This window comes from Amblyomma mixtum, chromosome 1, assembly GCF_055824585.1.
Source record: "Amblyomma mixtum isolate Tamu chromosome 1, ASM5582458v1, whole genome shotgun sequence".
In the NCBI taxonomy this organism is placed as follows: Eukaryota; Metazoa; Arthropoda; class Arachnida; order Ixodida; family Ixodidae; genus Amblyomma; species Amblyomma mixtum.
In genome coordinates, this window is record NC_143012.1 from 149,222,613 (window position 1) to 149,248,784 (window position 26,172).

General features: G+C 49.2%; 1 protein-coding gene across 1 annotated transcript in view; it reads right to left on the reverse strand.

Annotated features, from left to right (window-relative positions):
- The window catches only part of LOC149367926 (uncharacterized), a 39,141-nt gene that overhangs the window by 2,572 nt on the left and 10,397 nt on the right, over nucleotides 1-26,172 (reverse strand). The window contains exons 2-9 of the mRNA XM_089557922.1: nucleotides 15,397-15,592; nucleotides 12,324-12,448; nucleotides 11,306-11,487; nucleotides 8,739-8,941; nucleotides 7,771-7,956; nucleotides 6,193-6,362; nucleotides 3,922-4,058; nucleotides 3,197-3,328 (exon numbers count right to left, since the gene is read on the reverse strand). Coding sequence (XP_089414048.1) covers nucleotides 3,197-3,328; nucleotides 3,922-4,058; nucleotides 6,193-6,362; nucleotides 7,771-7,956; nucleotides 8,739-8,941; nucleotides 11,306-11,487; nucleotides 12,324-12,448; nucleotides 15,397-15,541 — 1,280 coding nt within the window. The 5' untranslated portion in view covers nucleotides 15,542-15,592. The remainder of the gene's footprint in view (nucleotides 1-3,196; nucleotides 3,329-3,921; nucleotides 4,059-6,192; nucleotides 6,363-7,770; nucleotides 7,957-8,738; nucleotides 8,942-11,305; nucleotides 11,488-12,323; nucleotides 12,449-15,396; nucleotides 15,593-26,172) is intronic.

The following is a 26,172-nucleotide window of genomic DNA, read 5'->3' on the forward strand; positions in this document are numbered from 1 at the left end:
TTCATCGCGCCGAGGAAGCCCGAAGACTTGCGCGGCTTCGCATTCAAGACCAGCAGCACACCGACGCCCGACGCTACAATCTGCGCCGACGAGACACGCATTACAAGCCAGGTGATCGGGTTTGGATATGGACGCCAGTTCGCCGCCGTGGATTGAGCGAAAAGTTGCTGCGACGCTACTTTGGCCCGTACAGGGTTCTCCGTCCGATCGGTGACCTCGACTATGAAGTCATCCCCGACGCCACGACAGCATCTCAGCGACGCCCGCCCACGCCCGGAGGTCGTACATGTCGTACGCCTGAAGCCATATTATGAACGCTAAAGGACTCGAAGTTTCATTTTCCGTGTTTATTTTCATTTTAAAGCATCGAGACGATGCTTCTTTGGAAGGGGGGTAATGCCACGTATCATTGTAGTGTTTGTTCGTTCACGCTCAAGGCTGCAGGAAAGGGCTGTTATCATTTTTGTTCGTGACGCGAGAAGCGACCAGTCTAATCTCGATTGATCGCAGCCATGAAAGGCTGCATCTAGGTTTTTCCAGATTACTGTAGATGATCTTGTCCTGCTATCTGGAAGTTTCTTTGCCGGCTTTAAATTGAGCGATGCCGCGAGCGGCGGACATTCGTAGTTGGACGATTGACGAGCACGCTTGTTGCTTACGCCGCCACCGAGTGAGTCAGTTCTTTTGCGGGCGCAAGTCAGCCCAAATAAAGAGCTTCGTTTGCAAGTATTTCTGGTGTCTTCCTGACCGCTAGACTGCCGTCACTACAACGTGACAATATGAAAAACTACTCATTTCACTCAAGAATTCAGAATCATCCTTTCCGTTGATGGAAATACTCTTCCCAACGCCGACTTCTGAGTCGTCCTGTAATGTAGGATACAACGAAAGTGAGCTTCTTATTGCATGTAGTAAAACTTCAATAATTTGATATCGATTTTAAAATCACATTTCTCATCACACTCGACTGGTTTTTTTTTTATGACAATGCGCCAATATTTATTTTTCTTGAAGGAATCACAATGTGTTCGAAGCGGTAGAATTCGCTCCCTGCTTTCAGAGAAGATTGGAGGCTCTTAGCGAACACAACGCACAACACTGAACGCACACAACGCAACGCTTGTACAGTAAACGTTTACAGCCTGTTGAAACTAGGCTAGCGGGCGCAAGCTTTTGCACAATAAACTGAGTTGCCGCGCAAAAAAAAAGCGGTGTCATACACGTAAGGCGTGACGTGTACACGGGTTAGTATGGAAGAACTGTACACAATACTCCTCGTTTGCCCTGTTCGTGTGATGCAGCTGACAGGGGGCACCAGATGGGCCAGACGATGTGCAGCATGAACATTTGTAATAAGGAAGTAATTACTCACTGACATTCACCCAAGCGCAGCCGTAAGGCTACAAAGGAAAGCTGTACATCTTTCTCAGAAACTTGGCAGTGAAAGAAAAATTCATCCTGGTCCGGGGTTCGAACCCGGAACAACCGCTTCACTGGAGCAGTCGCTCTACCAATTCAGTTAACCGGGGCGGTCAGAAACTTCGCTAAGCGGGAGCTAACCAGGGAGCTTACCGTCCCGGTTAGCTCCCGGTTAGCGATGTTTCTGAGGAAGCTGTATAGCTTTCCTTGTAGCTGTACGACTGCGCTCGGGTGGTTGTCATTGAATAATTAGTCCCTTATTACAAATCTACTCCACCTTGGCGGATTCCCCTAAACATCTGATCAGCATGCACATTTCAGCTTCCGCATAAAATGCCATTCGCAAAATTATTTTGTGTCTTGTTCACGTGCAGTGCGTCCATGTTTATTTAGCGGTCCATATGCCTCAAATCCGCGCACTTGGAGACCGTAACTAGAGCGACAATGCTTATAGCACGTGTAGTCGATATCTGTTTTGTTTCCGCGCTGAATACATGACTATAATGAATTCTGCAAAGCTACAGGTCCGCCAAGAAAGTCTCAGAACTGAGGGGTTCTTTTCTGAGCCGACTTAACTGCATCCTCCGGCATTCTAGCACTGCTCAGCGATCTTCGATTCCAAGCAACGATTTCTGGCATGGTTCCCCGGTCATTATTTAGCGATGACTCGCGCCACATCAATGCGCCCGTTTAGCGGATGTTGCACGTGAAGTGGCGAAGCGTACTTCTCGCTACGTTCGGACACCTTCACAACGGCTAAGCACATGCGCATGGACAACGCATTCGTAGCAGCTGACCCTCCTTCCCCTCACAGTGTATCATGCGGGAACGTTTCGGCGTGAGGAGAGTAGAAACACCTCTGTCTCGAGAACACGCGTAGGCGGATACAACTAAAGAGTGCAGCGGAAAATTCCCCTCAAAGAAGGTCTTCCAGCCAGTGGCGTCGAACGTTTGTCATGACGTCGCATGCGTAATCCCCTAGCGTGACGTTGGAGGCGGCTGGCAAACGCCTCCGTAAGATGAATTAGCAGCGAGTTCACGACAATTGGTCGATGCCATTGAAGGAACGGAATGCTTTGAGGGGAACTTGCAGCTGCGTTCTGGAGTTGTACCTGGCTATAGGTTGATACGAATCTACACCCGCCCCGTTTCATTCCCTTCGTTTCTTCCCAGACAGCGCTAATTAGGCGTCTGCCTGTAGTGAGGCTGTTACGGCACCTTATAGAGCGATAGATGTCAATGCTAACGTCACCGGGCAAAGCGTGTTTGTCGTCGTCGCCGTAGTACTCAAAAGGCGTCCGTGCCGCTAAGCGTAAGCAGAAGGGGAGGGGGAGTGGACAAGCGAGGGACAGGGTGCCCCACCCGGAGCCGTGATCACATGACCACCCCATGCGCACGGCCCGCGCTTTGCGCCTCGCGCTCACTTTCCCAAAAATAGAGCGAAGGTTGCCTTGAAAGGCGTGCCTGCATTCCTAGTCAAATTTCGCGTCCGTGCAGCCGAGAATGACCAGGAGAGAGAGGGGGGGGGGGGTACTTTCTTCGGTTGAAACTTGCAGTGCGCAATCATTGGATACATTTTTTTTAGCGTAATCATTATCGAATGCTAGCTAGAGCTGGTTTTCCGCATTACCAGTGGCGCAATCGCCATTCTGTTTTTCTTTCTTCATAGCCACTGCCGCTATGAAAAGGGATCGTGCCGACACAACAGAGCCTGAAAGCGCCCCTGTAATCCGATCACTGGGCAAACAAACTGAGGAGGCTGTCGTGACGCGTATACCTGGTGACTTTGGTGGGGTCGAAACTCGTCCTGCCGTGGAGGACGCGGCGGTTGTTGAAGGCAACCAGGTCACCCGGCGCCATGTTGAAACACAGCTCGGAGTTGGGGTCGCGCATCTTCTGGGCGAACTCCCTGCACATGGAGGGGCAGACAAGGCGGCTGCTTTGAGACGGCCCCGTCAGCGCACACTAACGGACGCAGCGCCGCATTCACGAGCACAGAAAGTCGCTAGCAAAGTGAGGAGTGTATTAATTGCCGAAAATGTGACAAAACTGTCGGAACTTGTAGCTATTTATAGTTCTACGAGTTGTTGTTTTGGTATATCTTCCTCTGCTGTTCACTCTAAGAGGTTACACTTTACCACCTTTAACACCGAGTTATACTTTAGAACCTCTTTCTGAACCGTGCTGGTTTTTTTACACTGGAATGAGTTAGTTAAATTTTAAAAGTAATGCTACCTTGTAGCAAAGGCGAAGTGCTTTGTATTTTGAATTACCACAGGAAGCAGCTTTCTAGGCCTCCGAGTCATTCACGGCAGCTTGTCATGCCAAATTCAAACTCCTGTTTTGCACTACGACCCTGTCCGAGACCGTGAAAATCGATTGTTCTGTTTCATAAGCACTGATACTTCGCAAATGCACGACCCCTGAACCGAACGATGCCAACAGTGGCCTGTCATTGCACAAGCCAGAATATATGGTTCAGGGATGGTCATGGGCACCCACTTGAGCGCGTGGTAGAAGGGCGCCACCAGCTGCGGCGCCAGCTGGACCGGTGCCAGCGTCCGGTTGTTGTAGTGGATCTCGTACACGTTGCCCTCCTTGTTCACGCAGATCACCGGCCTCGTCTGGCTGTACCGCATCTGCGAAGGAGAAACAACAGTCAACGCCGACAGAGCATCCTGAAAGCGCCGTCCGCAAGCACGTACAGGGTTGCTCAAAAGTTAACAGGCCACAGGGTCTGCTTTGGAGTTGCCATGCAGTGGGTCATCTGCGACAGCCCCGAACCCCAAAATCTCTGTCGGAGGTACGAGGAGGGTTATTCTCATCTCTGAGAACTTTGATTGCTTCCTTGGCGGCTTAATTGCCAGAACACTTGTTTAAAAGGAGACACTGTGACCTGTGAACTTATGAACAACCTTGTACATAAATGCGTCTGTAGATATGCGACACCAAATCAGTTTTTTTTTTTTATGGGCCGCCTTTGCGGTGGTCAACTTGCCCTTTTTTTCTTCTCCCGTGTGTGGCCCTGTTTCATGCCTAGTAACAAAACTGCCCCTAAATGGCGTTACCCGGCGTTATTTTCGTTTTATAATTTGTATTTTGTCAGCAGGCTATCCTTTCAGGTGGCCACATGTTGCGGAGGGCGCAGCAGTCTTGTGTGTGTGTGTGTGTTTCGCGCAACTGCCATGTCTGAAGTATTGGACCAACTATAGCCCGACAGCACGTTCTACATAACCGTACGTATAGCCGTGCTAGGCGCGTTCAAATGAGTAATTACTCCCTAACCGAAATATATTTCGCCTTGGTGTTTCCCTAAACACTCTACTAAAAGGAGTGAGCTGTTTAATTTCCCTAAAAAAAAAAAAACGGCGCTACGCTGAACGCGCAAAGTTCAGGCCCATATTTTCTATGCCACCAGGTGCGTATCCCTCCTTTCCGCTTCGCTAGGATCCTTTCTCAGTGTATATTTATTTATTTATTCATTCATTCATTTATTTACCCTCAGGGACATAATGGAGTGGTTAAAACGTAAAACAATCTTCAAGAAATGCAGTTAAGCGTTTAAAAAAAAGTTTCTCCTCATCAAAAAATGTTAGCTAAATATTATCTAAACAGTTTCCAAACAGTTCGTTATTATTGATAGACAATTTCAGCAGGAAGGTGGTTCCATTCGCGAGATGTAAGCGGAATACATAACGGAAAAAAAGTTTGTGTTACAACGACCCAGACAAAGGTTGTGAATGTTATCAGTGTGACGTGAACGATACAGCGGTTCAATAATCAGTTCAGTATGCAGTATCGGATAGTGGAAATGTTTACGAAGTCATACTAAGCGAGAAATGATACGGCGAGACGCTGAAGGCGATAGCTCAACGCTCATTTTCATGGTCAATATGCTGGCTGTTCCGCTGTAATCAGAAAAAATGAAGCGAGTGGAATTATTTGAACAAATTCAAGAGAATGGGTTATAGTCCTTGTTCGACTTTTGTTTGTTCCCAACATGACTGGTTAGGCTTATGGCACGAAATAGATCATAATATCAAGGTGCAGTTGAACCAAGCGCTCAAGTGAAATAAACTGCACGCTGATGAAACGTCCACGCGCTTCATGTCTTCACGCTTGGTATCGGAAGCACAGAAGAGACACGGCGCAAGATTCGATATTCGTTCCATATGGCTGCGTCAGTACATTTCCACGGTGCTGTGCTGTCACCATTATTCAAACGCACCGTTGCCATGACACCAGCGTATCGTTCTTTTTACTCCAGAGGATAGCCAAGAGAGCGTTTAGCGCTGATTTCTCGAAATGCAAGTTTGGAAGCCCTATGCAACGGTAGTATGGTTTGGTTTTTGGTTTACTGGGGTTTACCGTCCCGAAGCGACTCAGGCTATGAGGGACGCCGTAGTGAATGGCTCCGGAAATATATACCACCTGGGGTTCTTTAACGTGCACTCACATCGCACAGTACACGGGCCTCTAGAATTTCGCCTCCATCGAAATTCAGCCGCCGCGGCCGGGATCGAACCCGCGTCCTTCGGGCCAGCAGCCGAGCGCCGTAACCACTGAGCCACCGCGGCGGGGCGCAACGGCAGTATGGCTCGAGGGAATGCGCACGAAATCTCTTATCCCTCTTTCACTGTGGTTTCACGCAGAAAATAGAAGAGAAGAAAATTCGTGCGCTCTTCCCGACAGAAGACGCGCAGCAGAAATGCTATCGCAGCGCATTGTGGGCCCTCAATGGCCGCCGCGGCTGCTGCCTCTGGCGCCACTCACATTGTGCGAGAAGATGCTGAACTGCACGGGCGTGGAGGAGAGTATGTGGAAGGCGGCGGGGCTGTTCTCGCGCATCCAGTTGGCCGCCATGAAGCCGTCCACGAAGAAGGACTTGCCGCCCGTGTCCTCCTTGGCGTCCATGGCCTTCAGGCAGTGCAGCATCTGCAGGCCTGCGGAAAGCACAAGCGGCCCAATATTGAGCCGCGGCGGTCTTCTAGGCACTACGCGCTCTAAATTTATGCACGCCTACGAATCAGACTGGCAGTTGTTCGGCGACCATAGTACTGATGCTGCCGAACGGCCACGGAGAGAGAGACACTGTGCTGTGTCAAGAAGGCGTTCTAGCGAATTTCAGCATTACTCCCCCGGGACACCTATGAAGGCTTATGCGCAATGCTGCCGCCGTGTTCGTCCCTTCATTGTTGCTCGTGCTGTACACGCGGTGGATCTAGTAATTATTGTTTTCTAGTCTGGTATGCTACGAGAATGTCGGGCTTATGGCTCCAAAGTTGCTGCACGTAGGCTGCCAGGTGCGCCATATGTGGAGGGCTTCGCGATAATTTCGGCTACGTGGAGCAATTTACCGTACACTTACATCGCACAAAAGAGTGGCTTTTTTGCATTTTGTATCCACAAAAATGCAGCCGCCGCGGCAGAGATTCGGTCCTACGACCTTGAGATCGAACGCAAAAATGACTGAGCCACCACGGCAGGTCTGTCCCTTTTAGTCAGTTCTTGAAACTGAATACGGTAACAACTTCTCATTTATTAAAATCAGCGCTTGAAGACACAGACAGAAAGGTGACACACACGCACGCAGACGCAGACGCACACGCACAATGCGCTGGACTGACAATTGAATTTTATTCATGAAGCAGTGCTAACTATATACAGTGCAGATAAAAGAGTCGGCAATCAGTCCCGTCACATGTTCCTGCGTACCCCTGACTTCCTGCTCCCGAAAATGCCCTCTCTTTTGATAGCAACGAAGTGATAATTGATCGAAACCAAGACCGACAACACGAGAAATTATCGAGGCAAAATCAGTCTTTGACTGGAAAGGCGCATGCGTGAGCATCACGTCCCTCTCGCTGCTATGGAAGGAAAGGTCATCTGTGGATGGGTGAAGTTAAGGGTACGAAGGGACATGTGAAGGGACTTATTGTCGATTGTTTTATACACACTGAATACATTTAGCATAGCTTCATGAATAAAATTCAGTTGCCAGTTCAGCGCAGCGTGTGTGTCTCACCTTCCTGTCCGTGTTTTCAAGCGCTGGTTTTGACAAATGCGCAACCAACTCGCCCAACAAGACACTTTGTACAACTTGTCAGTTCGGGCTGACTGCGCAGCGGTACTTCGACCCAGTCGACCAAGACTCGGCCAGGAGGCGGTACAGGCGTTCGAGCGACGCCAGTATTTACAGCAAGACACCACGCGCATATCCGGGAGTTTGTTTCTAGGACGAAAGCAACCGACAGGGCCAGTCGCCGAGACCAGACCCGGCGGAAGGCGCCGTCACGGCCGTTTTGCCGGGTGATCCCCTGGCGTTCTCCCCACCTCGGGATCATCACGTACCGGGTGAATTTTCGCGGTAGTTCATGTCGGTGTGGTGCTCCAGGTACATGCCGGTGTAGGCCAGGTGTCCCGGGTCACTCTGGATGGGCTCGCAGACCACGTCGAAAGTGTCGCCCCAGATGGTCGACTTGACGTACGCCACTCGCCGCACGGCATTCAGTATTTCACCTTTCTCGCACGGCACGCCTGCACGCCATAAAAGAGTGGAGGAGGCGGTTTGAAAACTTGGCTCATCTTGGTTCCTAAAATCTACTCGCACTCTTGCTTGCTGCTATGAACGCACGGGTGCTGAATGTCAAGGAGTGGCGAGGAATGAAACGGTATTAAAAACAACAGAATGAAGCTTTGCCATTGGGAAATTAAAGTCTATTCGGACAAAATAAGTAAGCACCGCAGAAAATTATTCTTGCGTTCCATGTGGTTATTTGTTAGTCTGTTGTGAGAAACAACCATCGCAAGAGTTACGCATGCATTGAAACTACGTGCGCTGCGCTATAACTACTTAGAATTACTGCGGAGACTGCGGTCATACTCTGTAAAGCGACCAAAACCGGCGCATTTCCAGTGAATATTTCTCGTCGTTCGGGCTCTTTTATGTGTGCTAACCTGACCTTCTCAAATCTAGCTCTTCCATAAATTCCACCACTGCGGTCAGCATTTTTTTTTCTGTTACTCACTGTGCGCTTACCGCTGCCTCCGAGATGCTTGAACACCGACTCGCCCACAACAATATTTTGCTCCAAAACATAGTTCGTCTCAAGTCACAGGCCTCGCAGAAGAACCATTTATTTGTGATCTACCATGACATCAGCAAGCCAGCTTCCGTAGAAGCTTCGCTAAGAGGACGGGCAAGGGTAACAAGGAACGATGAGGATGGGTGATGATCTGAGTCTCTCCTTTGAGGGTCTATCAATGTGTGCTTCTGCAATTTTTTGGAGAGTCCGAGCGAGTCCCAAAAGCGTCCTCACCTCGGAGAACGACGACGCCGAACTTGTACATGCAGTCGAGGCAGCGGTAGAGGCCGTCGTCAGAGTCCATAAACTCCCGGTAGGAGACCTCGGGGAAGCTCTTCCAGATGGACACCCGGTCCCAGAACTCCATCGGCGGCAGCGGGGGCCGCGGCTCGTCCGTGTCAGGGTTCATCATGTAGCTGCGCGCGTTCCGGTACAGCCTGCGCCGACAGTCGGTGCGGAGTCGTGAATTACTCGTCCACGGTGATTATTTGAATTTTAATGGCGTGAGCCATAGCTTAGCGAAAGCGTGCCTGGGCTAAAATGTTTGGTCAGGGCTAAGGGAGGCATTGAGGAGTAACTGGAGTAAGTAGCTGGGAATCGAACCCATGACCCTTGGGTTGCGAGTCAGACAAGTTTACCCCAAGGCTACTAGGCACGTTCCTTCGACTTGAAGGGAGGCCTTGTGTGCGTTATGGTGTATCGCGTGGTCTTGTATGGCTACTGATGAATGCTAACGAGTTTGTAATTAGAAAGTAGTACGAATTAGAAAAGACAGAAGGAAATAAACATTAACGCTGTAGCGTCACACACTTAAGGCGAAAATAAAACGCACATTTTAACTTAACCGCGCAGATTACTGTTCGAACAGCTTACTTCGTCTGCAGGTGAAAAGGGCAAGGCCATCACTGCTGATGAAACGCTACAATCGCGCTGTTAACCGGGCTAGTCTTTCGGAGCATATTTTGACTGTTCCATTCCTAAATGCATCAACAGAGCCTTGAGCTGCGATAAACCGTGCTTGCTGCGAAACTCCTGTGCCAGTATCCGAAAACTGCTTTCGACACCGGTTAACAGTAACCTGAGGCGGCGTCCAGTGGACATGGCTAATATTATAGTTCCCGTCCAATGTCTCTTCTAGCTTCGCCCTATACGAGAATGCGCTGTTGAGCAGCGATTTCATCAAGAGCATTCGCATGAGCAGTTGGGTTAGTTGGGCAAGTTTGGTACACATCCATGGTTGCAAACAGCGCAGAGGACGAGACTAGGAAAAAAAAACGGTGTACTCAGAACGGGCGCTGATTCTCAACTACAGTTTTATTCGTAAATCCTTGCGTTTATATAGAGAAAAACCACAGAAGGTACAAGCGCAAGAAGTGATCATACAAAACAACAAAACAAATATAGAAACTACGCGCGGCCACCAATAAGCGCTCAGAAAAGCGAGCTCTTTATCTAACTAACCTATGGAAGGTTTACAAATGAATTTATGATGTACCTTTACTATATAGAATTCTTCATTCTTCCTCCTCTTGTAATATACAAATTTTTCCAACAGACTAGTACACCGCGTTTTATGCAAAGCTAAGGCCGATTCCTTTGTGTCGAAACATTCGCCTATGACATACAAAAATTTAATTAAAAACAAAAATGATCATGGGACCTTGATGGCCGTCCTTCTGAACACATGCATAAGCCGCCACGGTGGCTCAGTGGTTATGGTGCTCGGCTGCTCACCCGAAAGACGCGGGTTCGATCCCAGCCGCGGCGTTAACATTTCGACGGAGGAGAAATGCTAGAGGCCCGTGTACTATGCTATGTCAGCGCACGTTAAAAAGCCCAGGTGGTCGAAATCATCCGCACTTCTCCACTACGGCGGCTCTCATTGCATGACCAGATTTGGGACGTTAAACCCTGTGAAACCTACAACCATAAAACCAGCGTATCAATTCCTATGTCTACATTTATTCCCGATCCACAAGCCTGCCAGTTCAACGCTGGATCAGTCGCGTTAGAAAGTAGGAACTCGTAGCGGTTCTGCGATTTTTTCTTGACCATAGCGAGTGCTCTCTATGTATATTAGTAGTAGTATAGTAAGTGGTTTAATAAAACATAATAAATGGAAGGAAAATATTTTTTTCTAGCCCGGCATCAGTTATGGCTGCGGGAAGCACGTGAGCTGGCACAGTTTTGGGATTCATCCGTCGTTCAAAGAATCTGACAACTTTTAGACTACACCGAATAAGACTATCCAAAGCTCGTTCTTAGGTCAATTCCCTGCTTTCAAGCCACCATTCCTCCAACCGTTTTTTAATGACGCCTATCGCGGATGCATTCATACTACTTTCGTTATCACAGAACCCTAGGGACAAAGGGACCTTCAATTGGATGAATACTGCTACAGTTTACCAAACCGCGCTTAATCCTTTCCTCAGCCCTGCCATACATCCTTGGGCTTTATAGCAGCACGTTCTAACGCACCCTCATCTCGCATCAAACAATTTGCCTCGACATACTGCATTATCCTGGAACCGCTTCTATCTGATCTCGTTTTTTCTCCTTCTATGTACTTCCATTTATAGTTGCCTTCTTTTCCATCGAATTGATTGATTCCCTCTGCAAGCTCTACGAGCTCCCATTTCAACCATTGGCTCTGAAATCTTATTTTGAAAACGCCTGCGAAGTTTTCTTATTATAGACTGCTGATAAAGTGAGTATTTAAAATCAGGGTTGCAAGAAGAATGTAGCTTCAGCACCGCGCAGCGTCCGAACTCAAAAGCATATGCAGCGCATCGTGGACTGACCAGAGGGGGTCGTACGACGACTGGTGTGTGCCCTGGGAGTCGGCCCAGGTGACCTCGAGGCTGCCTTCCGGGGAGACCTCCATGCTGACGGGACGGACGCTGAAGTCGAGCCCCGCCGTGTCCACCAACTTCTGCTTGCTGTTCGGGTGGATGCAGTGGGGGCAGTTGCAGTTGTCCCGAAGCTGTTCCGTCCAGGAGAGAAGACCATGTTCAGAGGGCGCGTGCACTCTGGCCACTGCCACCACCAATTACGGGCAAAGCGAACCCGCGAAAGAACCTAGACCGCTCCAACATTTTGGGATAAAGCACACTGCAGCGACATGAATCGTCATCATCATCATCATCAGCCTGACTACACCCACTGCAGGGCAAAGGCCTCTCTCTCTCTCCCATGTCTCTCCAATTAACCCTGTCCTTAGCCAGTTGGGGCCACTGTATCCCCGCAAACAATCTCATCCGCCCACCTAACTTTCTGCCGTCCCCTGCTACGTTTGCCTTCACTTAGAATCCACTCCGTTACCCTTAAAGACCAGCGGTTATCTTGCCTTTGCATTACATGCCCTGCCCAAGCCTATTTATTCCTCTTGATTTCAACTAGGATGTCATTAACCTGCGTTTGTTCCCTCACCCACTCCGCCCTCTTCCGATATTTTAACGTTACACCTATTATTTTTCTTTCCATAACTCTCTGCGTTGTCCTTAACTTAAGCTGAAACCTCTTTGTTAGCCTCCACGTTTCTGCCACATAGGTGAGTACCGGTAAGATACGGCTGTTGTATACTTTTCTCTTGAGGGATATTGGTAAACTGCCGTTCAAGATCTGAGAAAATCTACCATATGCGCTTGCGGCCATGTCGAAAGCTTGTTGACGTATCACTTCATAGGTTTGTAGTGGGCTGCTTACACCGGCTTCTGTTTTCTTTTGCTTTGATTTTGCCCGTTTAGTAGTTAGTAATGCAGTGAGTAATTAGCAATGCCGTTTAGTAATGCACATCAGCCAGGCCAGCATATAGCTCACCCAAATGTAGTTGAGCTCGCAGGCCTGGTCATCGCTGAAGATGACCTTGACGGTGTGCGCTCCGGTGGGCAGGGCGGTGGTCACACCCAGCGGTGGCTGCTGCACCTGTTCCAGGGCAGCCGTGCCTGCGATAGAAGGAGCGCAGCGCCGTTACCGTTGCAGCACCGTTGTTCAGGCGTATTCTGAGGCCAGCTTTAACTGCCAACGACACAGGTAGTCGAGGACACCAAGAGGCTCAGCCACGCGACACGATACTTCTTTTTCACTTGGGTATTACCGATTGCACCACAGAGGCTAGAAGGTCAGATGTGAGAACATAGAATAATGGATCGTTCAATGTTTTCCCGCTGTGATCTTACTCTTCCTGGTTGCTGTTGTCATTAAGAACAAAGTGAGTGTAAGCCTTCATCCTGTAAGATTTTTTGTGAACAATATTCGAACCACCATGGCGTGTATGCTGTTGCACTCGCTTCGTAACTTCCGAGGGCGACACACACACGATGAAAGATATTCGCACTGACCGGACCGCAGGCAGCAGTGCTTCTCTAACAATCACCACTCTGGCGTTTGAAGGAATGAGCTGTGTTCTCATGAAATCCCGGGGGGTCTCGACGAGGCTTAAATTTTAAATGCGTGTCTGAGGGCAAAGGGTCGTCGAGATGATAGGGTGTTTCTTAGGTAAAGGAAGAAACCTTAGCGATTTCAAGGGCTATCTTCGGTCTAGTTCGTGACCGAACATGGTCACGAACTAGACCTAGAAGAAGTAGATTGATTAGGACGACAACGAAGGCCGAAGTGAGGCCGATAAGTGAGGAATCTTGAAGGTCTCTTGAAGGACGAAGACGACAGTGCCGAAGCACACCTCAAAGATAAAAACGAAGAAACGTCAGAGGTTGACGCATTCATTAGCGGGTGCTCCGAAAGACGATAATGATAGCGGCGCGATGAAACCGTTGAAATCATCGCTGCACTTACCGAAAAATTCGCTATAACATAAGGCGCAGAAATGAAGTGCACGCCACCCGGAAGCAATCTAGACGTAGAGCGAAACATCATCAGAGTGTGTGCGGTCTGTATTAAGAGAAGTGTCTTGCACAACTCAACTTATTCTACGTGCACGGCATTACAACGTCGCACAGGAACGGTGGTATATAGCAACTTTTCGACGAGACGGTGCACGATTCCTACAAGGCCGAGAAACAGCAAAAGGTCAATCTCTGACCTCACTAGCTAGTCAAGTGACCACGCTAAGCTGTCGACAAGGGCACTGCATGAACTGGTGGGCGAGTTGTTCTGACATATCTAGTGAAGCAGCGCTACGGCACAGGGCCAAAGGGAAGAAAGGAACGAACACAGCGCTGAATCAGCGCTGTGTTCGTCCCTTTCTCCCCTTTGGCTCTGTGCCGTAGCGCTGCTTCACTAGATAGAAGGGCACTGCATTTACTGCTGTTCCACGTGCATTCAGCGCAACTCCTCCCGGCAACAAATGCGCCAGCGTATTCAACAGAAGAAGTCGGGCGAGTCGCATTACGGTACAGCAGCCGGCTCGGAGGAGGTGGCGGGGCTGTAGCTGCCCGCAGCAGCTGCAGAGTGGGTGCCCGCCAAGGTGTCAGGCTCCGCGCGAAGCCCGCCCTGGCCAGCGACAGCATGGCGCCGTTGACGACCGCGGCGGCCCGATTCCCCGGCGTCCCAGACACGCCGCTTCCTCTTCAACTTCCTCGGGTCCTCTTGAACCGCCAGGGGGCGACTGCCCACGGCTCGAATTTGCTCTGTATTTATTGCCGAATTATCTTTGTATTTACCGAGTTTAATGTCCTGATAGCCGAAATTACTGCGGTTTATAGCTCTCCTTGAATTTATTCATTACATTCTTCTTCATTCCACCTTTCACGTGAGTGATAATACGCTTGGACGCCTTATAGGTATATGGCAAGTGCTTGATGAAGGGGCAGATCTAAAAGCCGCCATCCCAGGCGATAAATTTTAGATCTGAAAACTATGCTGAACCACATTTTTCGGCGAAAGAAGCCTAAGAAATGCATGCTCCCTTTGGCCACCCCCTCCTGCAAGAGTGACCCATAAAAGTGCCCCTTGCTTGACGTGGCTCTAGTCTTATTTATTCATCTTTTCTCACTTTGTGCTTCTTAACACGGCTTTCCTGTCGGTTTCTGTATTAACGACAATCCTGTCTGTAATGCATTTCGCAAGTTGTGAGTATCTCGGTGGACACCTCAACTGAGCCATCAGGTAATGGATTAAGGACGAGAAGAATAGGCGCCTTAGTGGAAGGCTCCGTATAAATATCCCCCCCACCCATTTCTCTCATTTAAATCAGATTAAACATCCCGGCTCCCGCCTTTTTTTAAAACTCACCGCAGACGGTAGGAGGAGACAACCAACCCTTTCAGCCAGTCCCGTGGCGGCTTGATACGGCTTGATCGCTACGTAGGGTTACGCAGCGATCGGCGAAAGCAAGTAGTCCAGGCGTGTTTTTATTTCCGTGGGCTTGATTTGCAGCTATGCAGTCTCTGACTGGGTCTATTTATTCACAGAAACATAAAAACTAAATAAAAGCGAAAGCGAACCCGCCACGCGACTGGCTGAAAGGAACTCCAAGCGTTGGTTGGCTCCTCCTACCGTCAGCGGTGAGCTCAAAAAGAGGCGGCAGCCGGGTTGTTTAAGCCGATTTAAATCAGGGAAATCGGCCGCCTAAGACACAAATTCGAAGTTTCTAAGAATGCTCGGAACGTGTAGATCGAGTTAAGACGAGCTCAGATTCCTGTTTAGTGCACCTTTAACGCTATCACGCCATACCCTTAAGGCGGAGCGTAAGTGTCCCCCCAAGTTTTTGAAACTGCCCTGACGTACGGTGGACGTGATATAGATGAAGTGGGCGCAAAACTTAGACAAGGACCGAGAAGAGACATACGACGACTGACAAGCCCCTGCCAGTCGGCGTATATGTGTTTCTTCTCGGTCCTTGCGTAAGTTTTGTGCCCACTTCATTTATATCATGCAAAGCCAACTGACAGCACGCTCTTCTTCTCTACGGTGGACGCCCAAGGCAACGTACCGTTACTGCGCTTCTGCTGGTAGCGCCTGACGTGCTGCAACTGAGGGGTCGTCCTCGCGGCCAGTAAGTCGGGCCTGGCCGCACAGAGGGAGCCCGCAGCCCGGCGCGTCAGGGGCAGCAGCAGGGACCTCGCGCACGACGCCATCTCGGGGCCGGTCGGGGCACCAGGGAGTACGGTATGTCAGCAGAGACTTCCCTGGAAGCAGAACAAGGGCGTCGCACATAAATTCTCGATCCATTGTCACCGTACATGCGATCCAACGTATAGGTCTGGTGAGCAGCATTTTGAGTTCTATTCTTGATTGCAGCACCACGTGCCCTGAAACTAAGCCAGACAATATTCCCGAAACGCTACGTGCTAAGGAGAGAAAACGATGACCATCAAAATGGAAAGACTTTATATTTTTTGCTGACGAAAGAACGAAGGGCAGAGCAAGGTTACTGCGAAGGCAGCAGGAAAAACACGTCCACTATACAGGCACCCATTACTGTCTTCACAGGTCACCCTGTCACCTGACAGGTGGCAGGTGCCAGCAGTGGCAGGTGGCGTCTGAAGAGCTGCACTCAAATTTCGCACTACCGACTATCGTAACCGACTGCAAATTTCTTTTTGCTCCGTTTCCTCTCTTACATCACGAACCACGACCTGAATTTTTTCTTTTTATGTGGGTACAAAATGGAGGATACCGATAAAAATGCGTCTATGCTGCCCCGAGTAAAGAGGATTGCATCAGCCATCGTTCGGCTCTCCACGCAAGAGAGTATCTTTGCTTTGTACATATACAGGTTGAAATTAGCGTGAAATACCCGCTGGGCATCGTTATTCGGAGATTGACAGCTGTCTTAACAGAGAGACAACACGAATGTTATCACGTCCGACAATGGCGCAGCTCTCACAAAACTGGGCCATCCGGGTCTCTCCTAGGCCGAGACCACTTCTAGAAGGGACACAGAACAACTCCTTTCAGTAAAACATTTTTAATAAACAGATTCACAACAGCGCTACGGAACAAGGACAGAAGGAACACGAAAAACACAGGACGGGCGCTGTTCCTTCGTGTTCCTTCTGTCCTTGTTCCGTAGCGCTGTTGTGAATCTGTTTATTAAGCATGAACCAACTAGCCCACACCAGAATCCTCTTAAAACATTTTTCTCTCGCTTGTGTTGACGCCTCTACTGCAGCAAAAGGAGCATTTCCGCCTGAATCAGAATCAGGTGCATATTATTTCAACACCACATGGCACATATGAAATGTACAATTTAATTGAATTTAATTGAAATCGAATTGTCTGAATTGACTAATTGATTACCCCCCCCCCCCCCCCCCCTGTATTCAATCACGTGACGTCCACACCGAGAAGCATTGGTTGACACCCGTTTTGAAGTGACTGGTGGTGTAGCCCACCCTCTGGCATCCCTGCCTGAAAATAGCTGTCGACGCATGCATTTTACTTGCCAAATCTGCCGGCGCGGTGTCGACACCTGTACATCGTTTTGTTGTTCTTTTCTAGCTTACAAAAGTTTCGTTTTCGTTGAGAGTTGAATCTGCGATTAGAACGCGGTACCCTATCGATACCGGCCAACTTCAATTCTTCCTCACGAGTGTCGTTAAGCGCTGTTCTCCACTCTCCGGCTTGAGCCCACGAAGTAGAGGACGTGCAAAGAAAGTTACAACATGGTGCATTATTGTCTCGGAAAGCCCAGGAAGCGCACAGCTGTGACAGAGTGACTATTGTGTCTATGTGTGCTAGCTTAAAAGGGGCCGACTCCGCACGGGTGGGAGCAAACAAATTGATAGGATGGGAGCAAACAAATTGATAGGCGCTGTCTTATCGCGCTGGTCTCAGCCCGCCTAGTGCAATGGCCACGCAGGGGTCACCTTGACACAGTCGAACAAAGTGTGTCGGAAGGATGGCTCTTCGCTCGCGCCCCAGCCACGTGGTTTGGATTTGGGTGGATAGGATGGACATGTATCCCACCATGGTTGCTTAGCGGCAACGGTGCGCTGCAGCTGAGCGTGATGTCGCGGGTTCGATACCGGCTCAAGCGGCAGCGTTTAGATAGATGCGAATGCAAAAACTATATTGAATCGAGATATAGGTCAAGCCTAACGAACCGCGGGTAGCCTAAACTAGAGTACTCCATTGAATGCCTTACTCGGTTATTATTGCTGTTAATGTGATTTAACGGGAAAGCTAACGCATTAACAGTACAGTAACAATGGCGAGTTGGTAACGATTCATAGTGGCGAAAGACACTGAGCATGAAAGACTAGCGATAGGATGGAGGATGGATGGATGGATGGATGGATAGATGGACGAACGGACGGACGAAGATAGGAGCGTCCCCTTTCAAACGGGTGGTGGCAATTGCCACCATGCTCGGCTTTTTTAAAAATTATTTTTAACTCTGTCGTAAATTGTTATTAAAATTCGCCATTTTATTTCACTACGTTTTCCTACACTTCCAATTCAGTTTATAGATTGTAAACTGTGGGGTTTAACTTTCCGAAGCGACACGTGGGCTATGAGAGGCGCAGTTGTGGAGGGTTGCGGGTTAATTTAGATCAACTGGGTTCTTTCAATTGCGTTGACATCACACAGCACACGGGTGTGTTTGTATTTTGCCTCCATTGTAATACGGCCGGCGCCGCCGGGATCGAACCCGCTACCTCGGAATCAGCAGTGATGAACCAAAACTACTGAGCGACTGTGGGGGTCAATTTAGCGTATAGCGAACACATTGTGCCGACTGGCTTCAGAACCAATAATCTCAAAACAGAGCACCACAGGGAGGGTTTGTTTGCATGATAGAAATCGCAAGATTCACCCCCAAACTGCAGTCATTTCCCCATCAGTGTTTGCAGCGCCGCTCTTTACACGTTTCCTTCCTATATACGATATATGCATTATTGATAGTACTATACCAGTTGCGGCAGACGTCGGGCATGAATTTTCCTGTGAAGCTGGCTCATTGCGTACGCTAGAGATTAGTCGGGTCAGCAGCCGAGCGCCCCAACCACTGAGCAACCGCCGCCGAGCGGTCTACCTGTGTAGGCCCATAATGTGCGCACAAAGTACAAGTTACATGAAAAGTGTTTTACAGGAAGTGGGCGGCTAAAAGATAGCGGAGGAAAGAAATACCAGCACGCACTCGGCGGCGAAGAATGCGTTGCGGGCCGAGATATAGCCAGACTCAAAAAGCGATCCGTGCTCAAATTTCGCCAGCGCCCACTTTCCGAGGATAACAAAGACAGGAACATGTGCACGCTGCGGGGGGAAAAACAAACACTCGAAATATGCTGAAAACCTTTATCTTAGGCGGGATTTCATTTCTGCTGTATTTCTAAAGAGCTAGCACATCTGACTTCAGTGCGCTGCACCTATCGGGCTGCGGACTAGAAATTTATCGTAAAATGGAAGCTTCTGGACCACGGCTGTCCCTGCGACGACAATAATCGGTCAAGCGAGGAAAGAGCCCGTAAACGTGAACGTCGCGACAGCGATAAGTGTACAAAAAAAAATCGATTCGGCGAAGAAAATTATGCCTTTACAGAAAATGATCTACAGAATAACGTGTTCAAGTTTGGTTTATGGTTTAGTTTATGGCGATTTAACGTCCCCAAGCGACTCAAGCTATGAGGGACGCCCGTAGTGAAGGGCTCCGCGAATTTCGAACACCTGGGGTTTCTTAACGTGCACTGACATCGCACAGCACACGGACCTCTCGCCTCCATCGAAATTCGACCCCTGCATGCGGCCGGGATCCAACCCGCGTCTCTCGTCTCTCGGGTCAGCAGCCGTGCACTACCACCACAGAGCCACCGCGGCAGCGCCAATAACGTGTTTACGATGCACGCGCTATACTTAGAGTACAATACACAAATGGGCAGAAATACTCGCGAAACAAATGAACAGAAGGGCGCACAGCACAAATGCTTGCGGTGTGCGTCCTTCTGTCCACTTCTGTATCGTACCCTAAGTAGCACGTACATTTTAAATATGATCAACCAACTGGCCCCGTCGTTAGCCTTCTTGGAAGAACGTACCAAAGTCTGCGATTCAGTTCGGAACTTCGCAAGGCAAGAACTTGTATAACCCTGTTTACATGAACCCGGCGGGACAGGGTAGGGTCATCGTCGGGCTAGGTGACTCGCCCCTGACTCGCCCCGCTTGGTGTCTACATGAACTCAGTTCAAGCGCGTAAGCATCGCAGCGACGCCTAGCGTGAAGATTCGCAGTTATCGTGCAAACTTCCGGTTCCTGTTTTTGGCCCAAGCGTTCCCGCGCGCTGCCGTCTGCTATCCAGCGCCTCGCTCACTTTTTTTTAATTAATTAATGCTGGGAACCATTCCATTTCGCGGTCGCTGCAAGAAGCGCGGGTGGAGGTAGCGCGGGGGCTGACGACGGCTGCCATTTTGGCAGATTGATCACATGACCGGAAGCTTTCCCAGAATTCCCTGTTACCCGACTCCCTGACCCGATTGCGTTTACATGCTTTTAGAAAGGCGGGTCAAGCGAGTTAACCTACTCCCAGCAGGCGAGTCAACTCGACTCGCTCTGCCGTTTATTTTACTAAACCCGACAGCGTTTACATGAACAAGACGACTGGTTTTTTACCCGACAAGCAAACCCGACTCGACTCTATCGAGTTCATTGAAACAGGCTTTAAGTAACCTGAAGTCTTCTTTCTTACGTATGGAGGCACACTTTCAGTATCTTCTGTGGACGGTTTTTCCTCATCGCGCCCACCGACTGATAGCGTGTCCAATCTCTCTAGACGCTACTGCAGATTCTCTTCGCTGAGAAGGCTTATCGGGTCCATCTCCCGGTAGACATGTTATCAGCATGCGGCAGACGGTTCGCGCAGTACGGTCGGCCTTAGCAGTCCTCTAGATAACGAACGCATCACTGCAATCCCCCCCCGGACTCGCATAACCTACACAGAAAGAAAGACGGGAGAACGAGGAGTGCACATGATCTCCGCAAACAGATGCTGCCGACCTGCGCCAGGAGCGGCGACGATAAGCGACCCTCCTAAGCACTACTCCATGTGTGCATGGAAAACAGATAATTTACGGGCCACTTGCGAGCGATAAGTAATTGGCATTGCACGGTGTCCGGACAAGCGTACAAGCGAGCCGGATTCAAACCCGGACAATCGCGTGCATTGCGTTTCAGCAGTGTAACGCGGCTATAGTATACGACGCATAGTCAGTTGGTGAATATTCAGGAGCCGGATCGAGGATGGGACACTGTTTTGTAATCGCACAAAAGGCATGTATGGTACAGGCAGGAAGGCTTACCTCCCTGCCAAGGTTACGGGGTGAAAATGCTAAGTTGGCTTCTTTTATTTAGTGCATATACAACGAAGTTCACTAACTGACGATATTTAGAGACGAAAATGAGTAAGCTGCCTGTCTTCATCGAGTGGCACACCTTCCAAGTCAGCGCCGTACAGTCATAATTGGCGACCTTATTAAGATAAGAGTTATTTAAAAAAACAACAGCAGTTGCACTGGCTATTGTCTGCGGCGGTCTGTATTATTCCGTTGAACAATAGCAAAAGTGAACAAAATCAGCTTTTTAATGTTTGATTCAGTCAAACAAGTCAGAGGCATGAAAATTTTTAAGCTTATAATTTCGCCTCACGGTTAGCTTCTTGTTCAGTATGTCCCCCCCCTTATGTAATGCCTTCGGGCCTTTAAGGAAACAATAAATGAAATGAAAGAAAAAAAAAGCTTTAACAGCGGTTTACTTTTTGTCGCGGAGGAAATCTGTTCAGCAGTCCTGAATGTGGGCGTAGCTTCCCTGCAGACAAGCTGTATCCAACTATAGTGCAAGTTCGGGCTCCGTCCTTGTAGTACAACCAGACGTTCCACTGAATTTCGCTATCCGGCCGCTACCCTTATCACGTTTCATAAACGATACAGTTCGCAATATACACTTCTCTGAATACTTCTTGTGACCGATCTCATAATTCACCATGAAATTTGTAGACATTATGATCAAGCAGTCTTAAATGTACGGCTAACGGGCAAGGGATGCAAGGATGCAAACTGAGAATGGCGGTTGCATATCCGCTCAGACCGGAGTGCGCCTGCACTAGGAGAGGCGCAGGTGAGTCGCTGTGGGCGACAGATACCGAGTACACTGCACTCGGATTTCGAGAGTTGCAGCACTTGATGCAGAACGGCCCTTCACTGCGCCGCACCCAGCTTCACGCAGGCGGTCACTCTGCTGCAAGCGGCGATGGCTGCCGTTTCGAAATCGCGAGTTGCAAGGACAATTAGGCGAGCTCTCGTGTTGTCTGGCGTCGGCCACAGGCGGCGGCGGCGACGACCCGCCGTGACGCTGTCCCCGGCGGGGGCGTGGTCGCTTATCACCGAGGCCCAAGTAGGGCGCAGGCGCATCCCAGCTGATCGCCGCGCGTCGCGCCACGGCGGTGACACGTGGTCTACGTGTGCGGAAAGGAGCGCCCCCAGCGCACCTCTCGAACTCAGGGCTGCTGGAGAGTTGTGGCGCAGATAATCCAACCTTGAGGCGCCCGAAGAAATGCCGGGTCATCGGTGGCCATGCACACAGGCCTCAAATTACGCTTAGCGGAGTTAGGTTCGCCACGAATGACGAAATTCGACAAATCGCGAGGTTGGTTTCCAACCGACCGCCTTCCACAGCCGAGACGGCCGCCCAAACCACAGACAGGTCCACGGCTGCGGTTAGTGGCCACAAAACATTCAGATCAAGGGAGTATCTCATCCCAAACGTTAAAGCCTCCCGAATAATCTTCATAAAATTGGCACGCTTTCTAATGACACTATTGCTCATATTGATGTATGTTATTGAATTCCCTGTAAGAGAGACAAAGCCACCACTAACATTGCTGTGCCATCGAAAGCCGCGCCAAACCTGACGCAATACTTCGGGAGACTAAGAAAACGAGAATCTCGACGCAGGACCTCTGTCAGGAGTCCAGTCTCCCGATATTCATAAATACGCATCTGCGTATGCCTAGCCGTGAAGCAGATGCCTGGCATGACCATCTTGCCATCTTGTAGGCGTACTATATCGTCCTATAAAAGTGATCTCTATGCAGTGACGTGAATGGTATTGTGCGCACTCATCCTAAAATTGGTTTCAGATGTTTCCATTTGAACATTCATTCTTCAAGAAACAAAGAAGAAGATATTTCGATACCACAAAAGACTTGAATTCCTATTTGTCTCAGTTATGCTGCCTGTGACGTGGTATACGTGCAACAATATAAACACGAATGAGAGCTATATGATAATTTCCTCCTTAAACCGATCGGCCAGACAAGAGGGTGGGCTTGCTTTCGTAGTACAAAGTGGGTTTCACTGTGACATCATATCCGCATCGCTTTCATGGACATGTAAATCGAATTTATAACGCTGATAGCACCCAACCAATTATTTTCTGTTATGTACCGATCGCCTGACTCCGATATAAGTTGCTTTGTTGATGGCGAGAAGTCTTAGTGATAACTTTAATCCTTGGGGGCGATATTAATATCGATTTGTCGAAGCCGTCTCCTACTCACGGATGCTTTTATTTGTCATCCAATCAAGTGACCAAACAATTTTATCGAGCACAGCGACAAGCGTCACGACGTACAGCGCGACACTCATTGATATCTTTATCAGCAGTATGGACGCAAGCAACTTGTTGTCAGGAGTGATATGCAGTGACGTAAGTGACTACTTTCTCATCCGTGTGCTCGCTGAATAGACAGAAAAACTCGCGATGCCCTTGACAGGGTTATGGCAGCACAGACTGTCATGTCTCTGGCATTTTATGCTTTCCGTTCAAGCCTGATAAATGACAATTAGAATGCCGTATTTTCTTTATAGATACGGCATTCTGATACAGCAGGCGTTGCGTATGAATCATTCATTCCCATCTTCAAGCAAGTTTACCGAGATTATTTTAAGACAGATCTTAGAAACAGAATAGCAGAAGACCTAAGCCATAGATCGCCAACGAAGACTTGGAAGGATGGTGATAAAGAAAAATTAACTATTTCAGAAATTTTTTCAGCTGGGCCAATTTTTCAGCTAGGTAATCCAGTGAGTTATAAGATTTGAAGAGATACCGTTGTGAAGTAACTCTCCATTTTGGAAGCGAGAAAGAAAATACTTGCCAGAAGGTGTCGAAATTGGCTGCCGTCAGGGCAGTGCTCTCAACACAGTGCTCTTAAACTTAACAAACATAACTGCTTAACCCCGCACCACCCACTTCCCGTGTCAGCGAAGTTCTCGTTTTGGCCCGACCGCTACAGGGATGAGATGACGAAACTAAAAAGCCTTAGAGAGATTAAAAGAGATCGGCTCTCGAAAGGGCGCTAATGAGAATCTCGGTTGCTGTATTTGAATCTGTTAAAAAATGCTGCCATGCTTCTAAAAATATATACTTAAGTGATTGTAACGTGCAGAAAAAGGGAACGCACCGGTGATGTCATCCGCGCACGTTTGAGGTTATCGTGTCAAATCATATAGGACCCAGCTAATTTTCATCGTGTTGGATTAGTTAGAGGACTACGCCTTTCTTGAAGCGAACATAGTCATCGTCGTGTCATAGTTTCGACCACCACGATCAATCACGATCACGTTCAATACCACCACGATCTCGCGTGTTTCGGTTTCTATGACAACGCACTGATGATGTCAGGGCTCGGCACATGCAATGTTAGCGTGACGTCACGCTAATCCGCATGTGGTGTAACACCATGAGCTAGACAACTCCTGCACATATGAATCCTTCTGAAGTGTCGCATAATTGATAGAATGATCGAATTCAAAGTTAATGCCTTTGCTTTTACCACGAATGCGTGCTTATTTTTTGTAATCGAATCTCGTAACTGCACTTACGAGGTGCTAGAAAAATCTACCGCGGATTGTGATGCCCAAACATGCATGTAGCCCATCCGGCTGCTCCTCGTATTCGGCTGCGGAAAGTTTGGGGGCACTTAAGCCCCGTCCTTAAGGGTGTGACGCAGTGGCGTTAATAGTTCCCGGCAGAAGCCTCTTTTGCGCACGGCGACACAGACACGTTTCTACATTATGTGGAGGACCACACGACATATGTACAGTCTTTGTCAAATGTAACCAGGCTGCATGGTTTGCTTCTACATTATATAGTGGAGCCCTTCTTAAAGATCAAAACGTGTTGGAAGGTAAGAAGACCACCAGTCCTTACCTTTAACGACCATTTCAGCTTCAGGGAAGCTGTAAGGGCTCCACTGTACGAGCTAGAAGTAAACCACGAAGCCTGGTTACTTTTGACAAAGACTGGACATATAAAGCCCTGTTTTATCGAAGCCGAACGTATACGTGCCTGCGTGGCATTTGGGGTGGCCTGTCTGGCTCGCAACGTAAGGGTAATGTCTCGGATTCCCGACTAATTGCCCCAGTATTCTTTACAGCTCAATTCATTTACCTTACATGCTGACATGTCCTAATGACGTTTCAGCCATGCTGCGGCCTTATAATCGCCAGTTTTCTCATGTTTCAATCAGTTTTCAAATCCGCCGCTTCACGTGTGATGTAGCCACGTTTTCGCCGCCGGATTTTCTGCCAAACGGTATCCTTAAAGGTGTTGCTTTAATAAAGCCGAACTGACGCTAATCACAAGGCCCGTCGCGGTGGCTCAGTGGTTACGGCGTTCGGCTGCTGACCCGAAAGACGCGGGTTCGGTCCCGGCCGCGGCAACCGAATTTCGACGAAGACGAAATTCTAGAGGCCCGTGTGCTGTGCGATGTCAGTGCACGTTAAGGAATCCCAGGTGGTCGAAATTTCCGGAGCCCTCCACTACGGCGTCCCTCATGGCCTGAGTTGTTTGGGTCGTTAAAACTCCAATAACCCAACCCAAGCTAATCATAAGTTTGGCTTCGACTAAGTAAAGGAGGAGGACGCCGATCTGGCAGCAGGTGTGGGCCACCGAGGCCTTGGCTTCTCGCCACGCCGGCACTTCGCAGATGTAAATACGCAGGTGGAGATTGCAGAAAGGCCTGGCACGTGCCGTCGCAAACAGTCAATTTGCGAGAAAACTGGCCGGCCACTCAAAGGCGACCGGCAAACACAAACAGCCGGCTGCTGAGCGCACCCCTTCGAAGACTGCGGCCCTTTCGAGATAGCGTTGTGGACGGAAGGTTTCCAAATGCACGCCGAGTGACGGCGATAGCGGAACGCTCACGGTCGATCATCCAGCCGCGGCTCTGATAACGGGTCGCGTGGATGAAGTGTCGCTGTTGGCTTGCTTTGGCGGCTGGTGGTCAACACACGGCCCTCCCGTTTGCGCGGCGTCGTGGCAGCGAACGGAATAAGAACCAACAATGGTCCCTCGACAAAACGGAGCGACCACCAAGAGACGGAAAACGTAGCAGGGGACGGCAGAGTCAGGCGGATGCAGATCGGAACAAAGGGAGAAACAGCCACTGATTACAGTCGAAATTAAAGGTGTTTCAAAACGCTATACATGGCTTCTTGTCCGCAGTGTTTGGTACAGAATCGGTTCCCGAACTATATGCAATTAATGCGACGTAATGATTGGGAGTAGATGCTTGTCAAGGAGCCTTCGCTTCTGTTCAGAGTTTCGGGTGTGGTCTGACTGAATAGGATCTCAGCATAAGGCGCGTCGTTAGTTTACTTTCTTTATAGCCGCCGCGGTGGCTCAGTGGTTATGGTGTTCGGCTGCTGACCCAGATGATATGCATATCATCTGGGTGCCAGCTCACGCAGGCGTAGCAGGAAACGAAAGG